We start from the raw sequence: 16,907 nt of genomic DNA, 5'->3' as shown, positions 1-16,907 counted from the left end.
GCAGAGTAAGCGGCGATCTTTCAGCAACATACTGTTGCCACTCAGAGAAAATGATTCCTAATCAGGTAGCATCGGGACAGGACTGTAAATGAGACAAAATGTTCCCTCCTATTCAAAGGTAAAAGTGAATTGGTATTAATATAGTTCATTTTGTTCATTCAGTCTGGGGATATGGACATCGCTAGCGTTTACTGCCCATCCACAGTTGCTCTCGAGATGATAGTGTTGGGCCCTCTTCCTGAACGGCTCCAGTCCATGTGATGCAGCTGCATCCATCCAGGCAAATGGAAAGTATTCCATCAAACTGCCAACATGCTTTGTAGATGGTGGAGAGGCTTTGGGGAGACAGGTGCTGAGCCACTTGTCACAGAATACCTGACCTCTGACCTGCTCTCATAGCCATGACATTTATGTGCCTTGTCCAGTTGAGTTTCTGGTCAATGGCGACCCCCTTGATGTTAATGGCATGGGACTCGGCATTGGAAATGCCATTGAATGCCAAGGGAAGGTGGAAGGTGGTTAAGCTCTCTCTTGTTGGAACTGGGCATTATTTGGCATTTGTGTGGCACGAATATTACTTATCACTTATCAGCCCAAACCTGGATATTTTACAGGTCTTGCTGCATGCGGGCACGGACTGTTTTGTTATCTGAGGAATTGTGCACGGAGCTGGCACTGTGCAGTCATCAGTGGTCGGCTTCATGTGTGCCCTGTGCTAATGCTCAGCGCGATTACAGTGCCATTCTTTATAGGCAGCAACTAATATTCTTCTCTGAAGTGTGCATTGAGTATACATTTCCTGTAGTCCTTCAATGTGAAGCTGGCGAGATTCCTGGAAGAGGACAGCAATTCAAGTTATCAAGGATAAGTTTGTAGCTTAGTTAGGCCTTTTCTTTGGTTGCTATGTAGAAACATTAAAATATCAAAGCAAGTGCCTTAGGATATCACACATGTGATAAATAAACAATAAAAAGCTATGTATTATGCAGCAACATTACAAAATAATAATTAAATCATAATGTGATTTTGAGCATTGATTAGGAATAGTAGGATTTCTGAGTTATTGCAGTTTGCTAGAGCTCTTCTTGATTGCCTTCGGGAGTTGGAGAGGAAATTCCCAGAGTTTTAGCCTCAGGTTTTTTCACCTCTTCTTGGAATTTGTGTGACTGCGGGAAGGGATCAATGATATATGTGGCTGCACCATGGGGCAGGCTGGATGGGCTGAACTCAGAGTCAGCACCTTCAGGGGAGGAGAAGCCGAGTTATAGTGTAATATATGTACTGTGTTTCACATCTATGGAATAACTAGGCAGCTTCCACACGGCAATATCTGCTATATTTAAATACATGTAAACATTGCATCTTAGCCTTTCCTTTGCCATTTACCTAGTAAGTTGTGAGGACTCCAGCACACCGTGTAACACATGTTACCACTTTAACATGATTTGGAAGGCCAGCTTAATAGCAACCTCAAGTAACTCCATGTAAACAGTTTTAATGCAAAGGGAAGGCATGCCGACTGACGATGTGCAGGAAAGTGTAGTAAATGATGATGAAAGTGTTGGGAAATTACATTACCATGTGCTGCTGGAGTGCTTTCACACATATGAAAGGTTGTAATTAGTGTCTTCAGTTATTACTGTTTACTGCACAAACAAAATATCAGTAATAGTCCCCGTGTATAACTTTGAAGTACATTTTTGGGACAGGGGTTTGCCTTTTTAAAAAGTGATTTACTTCCCTGGCCCCAATGGAGTCTTTCCACATCACACAGTCAAAGCCAGAAGAGTGGCTGGGTGTCCAGCTTCTCAAACTGCCATCAATGCTGCTCTGAAACAAGCCAGTAGTTGCTCTGCGACAGCAGCCTTGGGATGATTCTACTTCCAATCTTCCCTCCTTCCCATTGGGGAAAACACCTGGCCTCAGCTTGGTGCTTCTTTGCACCAATGCCTGCACCAAAGCTTTGAGGCATGTTCTGAAATATGTCTTAGTGATCAGACCTTCAAGTGATGACATTTTTTTTTACATGACTCGCATTAAATTATTTATAACTAGAGTTGCGCAACTAATTTCTTTACGCCCCTTTGAACAATAGTCCCTATTGACAAACCTTGAATAATTATAATTAATTAATAGTTTCACAATAGGAATTAACAATAATCCAGACTCCTCCAAGTTGTTTATTCCATTTAGTTTTATTTTAAAAGCACCGTGATTTGAATTCTTCAGTGACAGGAGCTAGGACACAACCTTTTTCTGTGTGTTTTCTATGGTCATATACTTTTCTTCCACTGACTCTTAACAATTTTACATTACAGTAACTGCTTTAGTGGGTAGCTCCGGCCATCCGTCTTATGTGGTGCATTGGCTGAGGAATTTAATCACCTAGGGAGTTAAAGTTTGAGTCACTCCCTTGTGAACAACTGGACAGTTGCTAGCTTAGTTTCATATGAAATATTTCATTTGCTATCTTCCCCCTTAATCTCCTGTGCAAAACTGTGAAGAACAGCAAGAGAAAATCAGATCTGTGGGTTATAAATTTACATTACACAGACATTTGTGACTCTGGGTCCAACCTATCCTTTCTTTCTGGTATTGTAGCCTTCAGCAGTTCTAATATACTGGCTACCATTGATTCATTATTATTGATGGTGCATCCCTTCTTGACTACCATCTCTTTTTTTACCTGTTTTCTCACCTTCTCTCTCAATGCCATTGTGTTCACATACGATTCCGCAGGTATTGGACGCCCTCCTGCACCCAAGTGGTTATATTTCATGTGTGAGCCGAGACAGTTTAATTGTGGTGTCTCTACTGTCACCTTGGCTGAGTTCAGCTAGTTTAGCACACACTGGGGATGGAATCTAGGACCCACTGGTCTGTGGTTCAGTTACACACTACTTTTACCAATTGAGTCGCTGGGAAAGCTGATTCTGATCTCTGTAAGTAGGACTGTGACATGAACTGCCCTGTTTTTGAAGTGTGGGTTTGCAGATACTCACTGTCAGGGCTCAAAATCAAGCTTCTTCAGAGTGTTTGAGACTTGACTGGATTTTACTTTGTACAGAGCCCGCAAATCATCTTCTGATTGACATTGGTCTTGTCACCTTGAATTTACAAATTGGTTTCCTTGTGTAATGCGTGTGCCTGATGAAAAGATCTCATAATAATGTTTTTTGTGCGTGTCTCAATTGTGGAACCTGGATGCATGAAATGCCTGTAATACACTTTCTGCTATTGTTGGTGACTAGGTTAGTTTAAACTTGGATATCTGTCCCTTAAACTTGGTCCAGTATTTTAAGGAATATGAGAGGAAACAGCTTTTAGCAGTGGTTTCCTGGCCTCTGTGTGGTGGTGAACCTCCCTTTACCAACCTAGCAACTAACCTCAACAGAATCTGATGATCTAGGTTGAAGTGTGCCATTCTTCTGATCAGTAGATTCAGCTGCTACCCTGAGGATTGGCCAGGGAGCAATTTCAGCACGGGCTAACAAGTAAGCTCCAGGATGATTATGTGGGTCAGTAAATTAGGCTGCTGCTCTGGCACCTCTGAGAGAAGAATTTAAGTTTGGCCCAGATCAGAGGGATGAAAATCTCCTCTCGTTGGCAACTGCAAGGGTCTTGCATAAAAATTAATTTCAAAGCTCTCTCAGTAGCTCATTGGATTAATGCACCACCTGGTCTGATTCTGAGCTACATCAACCAGGTCCCGGTTTCAGTCTGTGGTTCGGGTTGAGGGAGCTAATTTCAGTCAGGTTGCTGATGGAGGTGATCGATATAATTAGCTTGTGAGCCAGAGAGGGGGAAAAAAATTAGCTGAGGTTTCTGTTCATGATCAGTATGCAACCACCACTGCCAGAAATACTTGCATGTGGATGAATAATACCCCTTCACAGTCCAATAACCTGCCAGTATTCATTACCTATGCTAACAGATGGAGAATGGCCACTTGGGTAAGGTACAGAGGGCTGCTGAACCATATGGCCCCGATTTTAACACCCACTCAGGCTTGAGTTAAAATTACAGGTGGGTGTCACTGATGTCATTGGGCCACAACATGCATATGTAAAGAAGAGCCCTGTTGGCTCCGGGCGCATGTCGTTGCTGCCTGCTTGGGAGAGCGGGTTAAAATTGCAGATGTTATGATCCGGGTGGCTTTCAGACAGGTAACAGCCAGGACAATTTTAACTACCCACCCGCCACGTTTCTGCTGCGCGAGTAGGGTTAAAATAGTCCCCTATTCCCAGCGAGCCAGCGCTTTCACACAAGGAGGGAGGGCTATTTGAGCTACAGTGGCACCAAAGCAACATCGTAAGTACCTGATTTATAGTGTGCTAGATACAATTGTTTTGTCCATAGGCTGCATGACTGTTCAGTTCCCTCTATAGGCCAGAAAATTAAGTTTTAAAATCACTGGCTGGCATGGACCTTCCCCAGCCATTAAGGGAGCACTCATGGCAAGAAATGAAAGTTGTGATTATAGTTTGGTGTGCCACTACTGTTTAATCGGCCGTGATGTAAATGGGGCATATTACATACGGCAGCAGCCAGAGTTATTATAGAAACCATTTCAAGTGGAAGCAATTCTGTAATATGAATGTGACATTACAGGGATACTTGTTGCTGAGAATGTAGTTGAACAGGAGACTTCAATCAACATCGAAAGGTTAAAAGGTGGAGTCTACATACAGCTGCAAATAAAAAAATCTACATTAGTGATTATTTTAATTTGCTGCTGCATGGCTTAGCTTAAAAGTTCATAGGCAGCTGGGGAGTTGAGAGACAGGACACTTTTTTTTCTCCTTGAACCACATAGAATAGGAGGGAAGCGAGACTGAATGGCAGCCAAGGGTGCAGTGCAGGGCAGGCCAGGGAAACTGGGCAAGAATCAAATCGACATGCTTCATGTACTCCTTTCTTTGAATCCCATCAAGAAACCTTTTTTTGTCAAACAGACCAAGAAAAGTTTTGTTAATTAAAAGCCTCTGCACCATTCATGTTCAGAGAGAAGAAAAGCAAAATAGTTTTGCGTTTCTGATTTGGGGGGAGGGGCAGAAGATCCAGTCCAGCTCTAACAGCAACAATCAAACTCAGTGTTTGAGATTTGATGAAGAAATAGTTCCGCTGAATGGATGCTACTTATTAAAAGCCGCATTCTTCCTGTGAGAATAGAATAGAATAGAGACATGTACTTCACAGGGTAATGGATATTGAATTTGCTGAACCAAATTTATCTGCAACATCTTTTTCAGAAGTATGTCAGCTTTCTGTAGATTTAATAGATAGAGCTTTGTGCAGTGAATCACAAAGGAACTTTTGAAGTTACAGTTAATGCCATTTTCTTACAGTTTATTTTGAGATAGTTGAAGGATTGAAAAACACCTTTTCCTATATGCTTGTGAATAATTAAAAAGTCACTGGTTAGACATTTAACCACTTGACTGCTGAAGTGTGTTAAACATGTCATATTGTTCTTTAAAAAAATATACAGTTGCATGCTCTTGAGAAAGGTGCTTACAATCTGTTGCTTGTTTTACTAAGCACCGCTGGTTGCAGAGCAATTGGAAGTCTAAAGAAATAAACGCATAAAATGCTGAGTGTACACAGCAGTCCTCAGCATCTGAAAAAGAAAAGACAGTTTAATGTTTTGGGCTCACCGTGTATTTACAGCATTTTCTATTTTTATTTCAGAAGATTTCCACCATTCACAGTTTTTCATTATATCTCTGAAAATGTCATGCAGATTCCTGTCGCTGTCCAATGAGTGTGGGATCAGTGAAGGTCTGCACTGTGGAGGTGGCAGACTGAAATGCAGGTCTTAGGTTTTGTGCAGCAGTGACCAGGGGTAGGGGTTGTGACAGAGTGATTGCTTTCAATTCCTCGAAGTGCGTAGCCTCTGCATAGACCCCTCCTTCCATTGGTATAAAGTCACTGCCAGAAATAACACGGTGCCTGAGCGCATATCCTTAGCATGCTGTTATGTCTTTAAAGCACTGTGCCACTATGCAGCTTGTAAATAAGATGCATGTTAAAAACAAAGAAGCTGAGTTTCAATGTGCTGCATCATGAATGCTGAGGTAACTAAGTGAAATGAAAGTGCTTGAGATCAGGCTGCTGTTATTCTTAACACCATAAAACAATGATTTAAGGGGGAGCGCAACTATGTTAATGTATCTTCTAAACACTTTACCATGTTTGTCTACCAAAGATACAATGGTGCATATAAAAAAGCCACTTGATGTGCTCCCCCAATGGCTTAATGCATAGGTGTGTCACCTGATGTGATAACTTAGCCATACGAATTCGGAATGCCCCAGGTCTAATACTTGGTCTGTTGAATTACAGCCTCAGTGATGGTGGAAGTGTTACAATTCTTCTCTGCACCCCTGTGTTAAGACAACATTCGAACATTAAGAATTAGGAGCTGACCTTCGACCTCAACTCCACTTTCCTGAACAATCTTCATATCACTTGATTCCCATAGAGTTCTATCTATCTCAGTCTTGAATATATTCAATGATTCAACATCCACAGCTCTTTGGGGTAAAGAATTTCAAAGATTCACAACCCTCTGAGTGAAAAAATGTCTCATCATCTCAGTCTTAAATGACTGACCTCTTATCCTGAGACCTGGGAAACAATCTCTCAACACCTACCCAATCAATCCCCCTCAGAATCTCATATGTTTCAGGAAGGTCTCCTCTCATTCTTCTAAACTCCAGAGCATATGGGCCCAATCTACTCAATCTCACCTCATAGAACAACCCTCTTAAACTAGGAATCAATCTAGTAAACCTTCGTTGCACCACCTGTAAGGCAAGTTTATTCTTCCTCAGATAAGGAGATCAAAACTGTGCACAGTAATCCAGGTGTGGTCTCACTAAAGCCCTGTACAATTGTAGCAAGCCTTTCTGGGGCCAAAATTGCCCTTTTCTATAAGGCCCGTGGCCGCTTGAAGGCGGCAGCCACATGTCGGTGCAGAATGGCCGCCGAGTCTCCGCGGAGGGGCCGTCATTTTAGATATTGCCCGTCCTCAGTTTTAGAGCAGTGTAGGGGACTGTTCGGCCCATTTTCCCGCTGGGGCCTGCACACGCCAACCCCTTACTGACTGCTGGTGACCCCTTCCTGAAATTGCCCCTCTCAAAAATTGCCCCGCGGGAGAGGCGCCACTGCCAGTCAATGCCCCCGACAGCCTTTGCTGTTGGTACCATTTCTGTGGCTGGCGGCACGGCTGCCCTTAAAGGGGAGGTGGCACTGCCAGCAATTCCTTTTTTTTTGTTGGCCGAATGTCAGGTTGGGCCGACAATTATGCTCACGGGTTCGGCTGGGCCACCAGCAAGCAGCCTGGCACCCCCTCTTAGGTGTCAGGCCGCTGGCCCGGCCAAAATCCTCCTTGGTGGCCCAATGTTTGCCACTGAAGTGGCTGCAGAATTCGCAGTGGCCCTCCCCTTTAACTGAAGGGGAGAGACATTGTGATGCGGCAGCGCGATGACATCATCAGCGCGGTGCTGATGACTTTGAGCATCGGCAACTTTGACCTGCCCCCACTTCTGCCCTACCAATGGCGGCTACTCCCACCCAACCGCACTTCTGCCCCTCTCCCCACACCAACACCGCTCTGACCAGAAACATCAACACAAAAGCTGAATTTCTCCGGATTGCCCTCCCCATGCATTGGGGCGGACCGAACACGTCAAGAGCGGTAGATGCGACTCGTTTCGGGCTGTAGGCAATTTCGGCCCCTCTTCATTTTGTACTCCAACCCCATTGCAATAAAGACCAACATGGCATTTGCCTTCCTAATTGCTTGCTGTACCTGCATGCTAGCTCTCTGTGTTTCCTGTATGAGGACACCTAAATCTCGCTGAACACCAATATTTAATACAAAAGTAAAATACTGCGGATGTTGGAATCTGAAATAAGAACAGAAAATGCTGGAAATCTTAGCGGGTCACACAGCATCTGTGGAGAGAGAAACAGAGTTAACGTTTCAGGTCGATGTCATCGACCTGAAGCATTAACTCTGTTTCTCTCCACAGATGCTGCTTGACCCACTGAGATTACCAACATTTAATAGTTTTTCACCATTTAAAAAATATTTGTTTTTTCTATTCTTCCTACTAAAGTGAATAACCCTTATATTTCCCCACAAAATCAACCAGGATTTAAAGTTCTGGTCGCTATCCAGTTACATCTGCTAGAAAGTACACATCTGTGGATATTGGGTGTGAACAGGATCAAGAGAATCTGTGAGGAAGTATAGTCTGCTCATACTCACTGTCAAGCTTCTTACATGAAGAATGGTCACTGGGGCAAGATACTGGAGCATTGTGTAATCTTATTCCAGCAAGATTCACTGCCTTTTGGGAAAAGAGCGGCAAATTGGGAAAGTAAATGGAGAAACCACACTGCCAAGCAAAAGTTGTGCCAAATCAAATCTATATATCATTTTACATTGCCGTCAAATACTGAATTTTCCAGGCAGGGTGTTACTGACTTTTCCAGGAACTAAACCTCCCCAAGAACTCCCCTGGTGGTATATTTGTCAAGGATATACAGCTAATTAACTTTTTTATAAAAGGAAATACATTTTTTATGAAGCTCAGCGGTCAAGTGGTTAACTGTTTTCTCTTTTCTTTAGTCAGACTTTAAAAGCTCATCTTTTAATACTTTTGAGTCCCACTTAACAGCATTGTACTGACAGTACAGAACATCTGGTTGCAAATGACTAATGTGATTGGCCTGGTCCCACGGCTGTAAATCTGTTAGTTGTCCATTTAAGCTGCACGTGGCAAGTCAGCACTGCTTTACTAAAGAATGTGCTTCACTGAATAATGAAAGGAAGAATTTGTAGAGCTGGACAAGCCAGTCTTTTTAAAAAAAAAAACACACTTTAAAATCACCATAATATATCAATTCATCTGTTTACAATTAGCCCACTATGCTGTGTGTCTCTTGTCAGTCCAAATTATTTGAAAGAAAAATCTAGTTACAATCAGACCTCTCAACTTTTCCACATTCGGCAGGAGTCACACGCATGAGATTGCGATCTCCTGCCCTCCTGTTTAAGGATCGTGCTCTCATACAAGTATGATCTGTGCCAGTGTATCCCAGTGTTTTTTTTGCTCTTCAGTGAGCAAATGCAACAGAAAACATTCTCTCATTCCACTGCCAGGTGGGCTGAGGAGAGAAAAGAGTGGGAAAGAAAGAGAAAAATAGGATAAAACAGTAAATTAATGCCATTTGATGGCCTCCTGCAGCATGTCTGACAGATGCAGCTTACTGCTTTTAGCCATGACTATATTTCTGGAGCAAGTCTTCATGTCTCACATGTATGGCTCACATCTGAAAATCTCCAACTTACCATTTGTCTAATTCTGGCACTTTTGCTTGGCATGGAAACACTGTCGAAACTCACACATTAAAACAATGGCTACTTGGGGTAAAGTGCTAGCATAGGCACGACGGGCCAAATGGCCTCCTCCCGTGCTGTAAGTTTCTATGACTACCAGTGGCTGCTGGCATGCCTGGAACTTTAGTCAATATTAGCAAGTGCACTGAGAAGAGGCAGAAAATTAGGGAAGAAAATGGATCACCCGAAAACATTACAATCAACCCCAGGGTTTTGTGAGTAAGCATACTGTGGGCTGTACTCCAGTTTCCGCTTAAGAGAATTCAGCAATTCTTATTGCTTTAAGGTTGCGTGTAATCTCTAGTTCATGTGCAAAGCGTCATAATATTTAGACTGGAAATCAATTTACAGTAAATGTATACAATAAATTTTTGGAATTGTTTCTTTATCAGGTAAATTGTATCAAGGGATATGGAACTAAGGCGAGGAAATGGAGTTAAGATGTAGATCAGCCTTGATCTAATTGGTTGGTGGAGCAGGCTTGAGGGGCTGAATGGCCTACTCGGGTTCCTATATTCCTATGATCTAAAATGCTACTCCATTTACTAGAAAGGGATAAACAAAGACATTTTAGTAGAATCCAGTGGGCGATAAAGGCACGGCAATTAACATTTTTTTTAAATCAGAATCAATCTACTTGCTTGGACCAGGCCTCCAAGTTCACAGACGAATAGGTTCTAGCAGGTAATTACAGATACTTAATCTTTCCATGTCCTGATCTGTGATATTATGGCACTGTTTGATGTTAGATCAGAATCAGATGCTGGAATGAATATAGGATTGGTTCTTATAATTACAAATAACTGGGCGAAGGTAAAAAAAATGCGTCTATATTTGTAATTATTTGTTGCATTTCATCTCAGCCTTCTGACTTTGTATCAGATAAGCTGACGCACTACACTGAGATAAAAGCAGCATTCCAAAGAAGTACATTTCAAAAAAATCTAATTTAAGAGTACCATTATAAATGTTGGGGCCGAAATTCAGGGCCGCCAGAAAGCTGGCGCACCTACCTTTTTTTTTGAAGTTTTTTTCTGGTGGGATCGTTGAGGCGGCTACTCCATCCATTTTCAGGCTTTTGTAGTTTTTTGCCGTCGGACTGGAAGTCAGCCACAGCAGGGGAGGAAGTGCGGCGGAAAGGTAGGCTGAGGGACGGAAGCTGGGATGGGATTGAGTCTCCGCCGCTGTCACTCAGCAGCGGAGCGGTGGTGATGTCACAGCACATGTGCGTCACCATACTCTCTCCCCTTCGTTAAAGGGGAGAAAATCGGGCATTTTTTATCTTCGGCCACTGGGCCACCAGGGAGGGTTTCGGCCAGGCCAGAAGCCTGGCACCCAAGAGGGGGTGCCAGGCTGCCTGTTGCCGGCCCGGCCGAACCAGTGGGCACTATTTTGCCGGCCGATTGGGAAGTCAGCCGGCAAATATAAAAACATGGCGGCCGCGGCAGTGGCCCCTCCCCTTGAAAGGCCGCTGCGCTGCCAGGCCGCGCACAGTCAGGAGAAGGTGTACCGACAGAGAAAGCGGTCGAGGGCACCGCCGTCGGGGCAACGATTTTTTTCAGTAAATTTCGGTCACAGTATTCTGCAAGGTGCGGGAGAGCAGCAGTGCACGTTATGATGACATGCTTGCGATGGTCATCAACACCGGGCGAAATTGGGGATAGGCTGAAAAATCCCCGACCTGAATTTGGGTCGGGTCAGCCATTGAACTGCAACGCAGCGGCCACTCGATTCCATCACATGGCTGCCACAAAACAACGGAAACGGACCTTATAGGGACCCTGAATTTCGGCCCCGTTATGCCATACTTAGGTAGTCCAGCCTACAAAAACTTCAGGCCCAGGCCATGTCATGTCATGAAAATGTGACATTTGCAGGCCACTGCTCCAGTCCAAATAGGGACATAAGTTTGTTAGTTAATCTAGGATTCTTTTAGAATAAAGGCAGGCGAAAAACTGCCATTGCTCCCTATTCAGCAGACAAAATGGCACTTTCAGCATTGCAATCTCAATGCAGCTTTTGTACTTCCCAGTAGCACAGCACAAACAGATCATTACCAACAGGTACAAAGTCAATGTGGTCAGTGCCAAGAGCGAATTGCTTAGTTACAAGATATACCTTGTGAAAATTTCCAGTTTCAGACTTTTAATATCATGCTAGTTAGCAGCATCTTTTCTCATTTGCTTTTTGACATTGTTCACAAAAAGCTGCTTCTCACTTAGAAATCATAGACGTGCTGGAAATCTAACACATTATTTCCTTAGAGAAAATAATTTTTATTCAGCGATATACACCCAAATTCTGAGTAATTTACATCTTGAAAGCAGTCACTGGGAATTTCTACCAGGATTCTCCCATACTGCTGCCGTAACTTTGGTGGAAAATCGGTGGAAACCCCGATAAATGCATAGACGCATGATGTACCTGCCGATGCCTAGCTGTGCGCAAATTGGCTGCAATGTTTCCTACATTACAAAAGTGATTACGCTTCAAAAGTGCTTCATTGGCTGTAAAGCGCTTTGTGACATCCTGAGATAATGAAAGGTGCTATATAAATGCAAGTCTTTCTTTCTTTATCATTGGTGCACAAGGACTTGCAGGAATGGTCGGTAGCATCTTGGCGAGTGCGGCTCATCATGGTACACTGGCTGCTGTTCACCCTGGCACGCTTTCTTTCATTCAGTGGCATTGAAAACATGATGAACTGTAGAAGGATCCAATAATACAGTTAGCCAGGCATTCAGATATCTTAATGATGCCACCTAGTCTGCTGTCCCAGTTTCCTTTGGGAATGGGAGTCTCTGCCGAGGAGAGGTATGTGCTATCTGCAGATACATGGGAGCGGGCATCAGTAGTTGACCTAAACTGCTTGGCAACCTTGTTGATACTGGTCTTCTAAATATGCCACATAAAGGAATTTCCATTGGACAAGACATTGGTGCCAGTAATGGTCCTGGGGAAAAAATGTACAACAATTGGCACAGAGGCTCACGAGAACCTACATGGCAGTAGGGGGGAAAAAGATGAAAAAAGAGGTTAAAAAATGGCTAAAATACACTTACCTTAATGTAACTGTATCTTTCCATGTCCTTCTGTTTAGGTATTCCGGTCGAGCAACCCTGGGTGTTCACTTCACCTGGGCATGACCTATGTCTGATGTCCTGCATGCCAGAATGGTGAGAACTGGTGTGCAGGACGTTCCGAACCTTAAATTAATATTAAAATAAAGTGCCTGGATATTTGAGGTGGACACTTGCACCATTGCTGGTTCTGACTCCTGGAAAATACATTGGACGCAATAGAATTCGATGGAATTCCAGCAGCATATAACTCCTGCCCCTTTCCTACTACAGTCGCCTGATGTATGCTGCAACATCAGGCTGCCGGCAATGGAAAATCCATGCCATTGGTTCCTATACCAGGTGTATGATCCTGGTCAAGGCTGAGATTGTGTCTGAATTCCACGATAGATAAAAGTATATTCAATGTATTCTCACAGGTAATTTGTTGAGAGTGGAATAATAACTGGACTATTTGATCATTGATGTAATTTGGTTGTTTTAGCATGTTCCATGTTTTTGCAATATGCAATGGTGCCAGGCTGGTCAGCTGTCCTGCAGGCCATGGGAGTACCATGTAAGAGATACTGATCTCCTAGGGATTGCCAGCTCCTGGACGTATGCACTATGCTGGTGCTTTATGGCACTTAGCTTGCTGGAGAGCACGAGAAACCAACATGGTCTTGGAGGCGAGAGTATTCCAGCATTTATAGGAATAGAGAGAGACTGCGAAACAAGAATGAAAAGGAGGGGAGAATAAGGTCAATGAATCTCCATGATGTGATAGATGCAGCTTGTTTTTGTTATGAGTGGACACCTAACTGTTCGTGGTTGAAAATCAGGATTCGCTCCACCAGTTCCTTGTTGATTGGTTTGGTTCATATATCAATGATATTGACCTCATTTATTGTGCTTGGTTTGCAGAATACAAGCAATTGGCCGATGTTGCTGTGCCAGATGAGAACTATAGGTGTTGGCCATCTTACCACCATGAGGGCTGCCTGCTGTCTGTCTATGACCTCAATGAGGCCATGGAGATCTGTGATAATCATTCCCAGTGTCATGCCTTTGTTCTAACCAATCAAACAACTTGGACAGGTAAGCCTTATTCTAGTCTAGACTAACACCAATCCAATATCATGACAATGGGTGGGCACAGAACTTGCCATGTTGGGGCAAGTTTAGTGAGAACATTGGACTGGTCAGACCAGGTGTAGCTCTCATAACATAATTTGGTTATGGGGGATCATAGGGGGTTCAGACTATCATTGTAAACTGGACTGCTGAAGAAAAAGGCCAATATTTTTTAAATAAACTGTGCTCTTTACAAAGCATGCCCATGGGGACACCTCTCTTTGGTTCCAGCAGCAGGGACCTGGCAACCTACAGTATGGCCTTCTGACCTCTTTTGCAGGCAGGCATTCCAGCTTCGTCCTTAGTGGCACAGATGTCTGCCATTGGGATATAATTTTTGAACTTCAGAAAGATTGCCAGGAATGGCGGCAGTGGTTTGCAGCCGGCACAAGCGACGATTTTCATGACTTTCTTGAACTCTGGAAGGGATGGGGAAAGAGTCTGAAGTGGGTAAATCATCTTGAGAACATTAGCTAAAAGATCCATGAGCTGTGTCGAATGACTTCTCAGAACTAGGGTCACTAGCTTATGGTGACTGGATAAGGCAAAGTTGGTTTTTATTATGAGAGTCCGGATCTTTCCCAGTGTTTTCTATTCTATTTGTCTTTCTGTAAAAAAGAAAAAAAATGGTGACCTTGCTCATAACCTTTCTCAGTCATGCTGATGATTTGCATTCAAAATGCAAGTTGAACCCAACTGCACCGAGTCTCAGGAGGAGCTCAGTACATGCATTGCCAGGCCTATTTGTCACACTGATATGGTTTTCTTTCATTTAAATGTAAACATACACAACATCATAACAATCTTAATTTAAGGCATGTTTCCATCAGTGTAATAACAATATTTAGAGTACTTGAGGAACCCCAGAATGAGGGTAAACATTCTGTCAGATTGTAGAGCACCCAAATTCAAACAAGATACTGCAGTTTTGAGATTTGTTTCAAATTTATGTACAAAGACTTTTGGAAACTCTTAAATTAAGGGAAAGCTTTTAGAAATGTTGAAAATAAAGTCTGCTGAAATAAACAAGATTTTTAAAGAAAACGTACCATGCTGTATGATTGGATGACATAGAGGAGGGAGGGAGTGTGGTTAAAAAAAAGTCACAGCAAGTAACAACGTGCATACCAATGGTGAACTGGAGGGACCACTGATCTATTTTTCTCTGTCATATCTTGATGTATGCACCAGTGATCACTGGCAGCATAGACTAGGATCAAGTCCAGCTGTTGGAGAATGTGAGTGGGAGCTCAGCTCAGCTTGTACGAGGTCAAAGTGTGAAAACACCAGGCACTGATGAAATCTGCAAATGACACTTTACTGAAAGATGGCTTTAATTACTTCTATGAGCTGCAGAAGGATAAGCAGTGTAGCAGCAACTCTATGGGTGCCTGTCTGTCAGCATAATATGCTGCTTCTGTAATTTAACAGGAAGCTTTGAGAAAAAAGTCCCATCCAATTAAAGCATATAGTTGAAGGAAATGCATCGTTTGACATTACCTTGACTATCTTTACTAAAACAAGCTTGAGTGGGACTCCAGCAGTTCAGGAGTTGTTTTTTCACTTGAGTGCATTTATGACGAGATTCCAATTCACTGTATTACTCCCCTTCCATTCGCAGGACGTCATCTTGTCTTCTTCAAAACCAGTTCGAATCACTTTGTGCCTGATGTGGGGAAGATAACGTTCGTGAAAGTGACAGACTGAGTACCGGATGAGCTTTTCACACACAAAAGCACAAACTATCCTGGCAGGGAATAAAAAGCAAGGCCCACTGTGGGCTGAAGTGCTCCTGCACTGTTTGTTTTTTTTTCTCTCTCTGCTAGAGTGCAATGTAATGGAACGAAAGGGAGGTGATCAGGAGCACCTGGAATGCTAACGACAAATGTGCAATACTGAGAGGGTGGGCAAAGTGAGCAAAAGAACAATCCAAATGTATACATGACTTTCCAATATAGGGTCACTGGCATTTTGTTTAGACTTTATTCAGCCTGGAAATCTCCTACACTTCTCTTGTCACTGAGCAAGCAAAACAATCGTCTCAGGATGCTGAGTGAAATAAGCCAAACCATAAGTCATTGCTTGGAGTAGATGAAAAGGGCATTTTGAACATGATAATGTGTTCATAAATCTGACAGTTTGTCCTATGTCAGGATACAGAAATGAATTAAGTAGCACTGAGCTCTTGGCATTTTCAATCTTGAAATGTAGCAAGGGCATTTTATTTGCCCTCTTTTATTTCCTGGTATTTATTGTCTTCCCCTCTCCTCCACTACATGCTATGCACTCACTTCCTGCAAAGACTTGTTCTCAGGTCCCCAATGTTGCTGTTCCCGATCGCTGATTGGGGAATGTATGGGGGCAGTGCATACGGAACCTCCATTCCAAATGTTTCCTCCATCTCCCAGAATCTCAGGTTTGAAACCTTTCCCTTGAAGTTGGGCCCTTTGAATATTAACAACTTCAGATAAAATTCCTTTTTCAATGATTTTAACTGAAGCATTATCCTGTTTCTTTTGCCCAAGTCCAAGACACTAATGTCTACCATTCACTGATACTAACCTGCTACCTAATAACACAAGTCTTTTAGTAGTTTGACAGTACCAGTGTTTATCAGTTCAGTGCTGTTCAGTAATGTTAGCAGAGAAGGAGAACCTAAGAACACAAGAAAATCAAAATATAACCATACACCAAGTGCAACCACAAGTGCCAACCGATCAGGTGTAATTTTAAATTAATGTTTTGTGATAGACAAAGTTTGTCTCGCTTATTTGCTTTCAATGAAAGTGTTATTGATGCAGTGACATCTATCATGATCCTTTCTGGCTCTCGGGGGCAATTTTCCAACTTTGCATTTCAGTGAGGGAGCATCGCCCATCGGAATTCAGATTGGAAATTGGGGGGTATGTACACTGTGCACAATTTTCCGGTTATTATTTTAAGATATCATAAAAACCATGCCTGAATTTCCGATATGTGCTTTCGGTGGGCGGGGCTTTCCACAAAGCATAAAGTCAGAAAATTACCTCTTCAATATTTTTCAAAATGTGATATACATATTTTAGTAAACAGTTATTTATTTTTTGTATTGAAAAAAGCATTAAACTTGATGAAGTGAACATCCAGTCAGTTGTGCATTTTATTGAGTGCCAGCATGGGTTCCTGTGTGAGTACTGTGGTGTGGGATCTCTCAGGGTCAGATATTATGCTTCTCAACAATTTCTATATTCCCCAGTTGTGGCAGAATATTTTGGAGTTGGGACGGTTTGCGTGATGTGGTGTGGAGAAAGTTGCTTGGTGTA

General features: G+C 42.8%; 1 protein-coding gene across 1 annotated transcript in view; it reads left to right on the top strand.

Annotated features, from left to right (window-relative positions):
- pkdcca (protein kinase domain containing, cytoplasmic a) overlaps nucleotides 1-16,670 on the top strand; it is a 53,537-nt gene extending 36,867 nt beyond the window's left edge. The window contains exons 6-7 of the mRNA XM_070889386.1: nucleotides 13,396-13,569; nucleotides 15,227-16,670. Of these exons, the coding sequence (XP_070745487.1) occupies nucleotides 13,396-13,569; nucleotides 15,227-15,312 (260 nt within the window). The 3' untranslated portion in view covers nucleotides 15,313-16,670. The remainder of the gene's footprint in view (nucleotides 1-13,395; nucleotides 13,570-15,226) is intronic.
- The last annotated feature ends 237 nt before the right edge of the window (nucleotides 16,671-16,907 follow it).

This window comes from Pristiophorus japonicus, chromosome 9 (assembly GCF_044704955.1).
Source record: "Pristiophorus japonicus isolate sPriJap1 chromosome 9, sPriJap1.hap1, whole genome shotgun sequence".
Lineage (NCBI taxonomy): Eukaryota > Metazoa > Chordata > Chondrichthyes > Pristiophoridae > Pristiophorus > Pristiophorus japonicus.
Note: the sequence above shows the minus strand (reverse complement) of the source record. Positions and strands in the feature narration are given on the sequence as shown.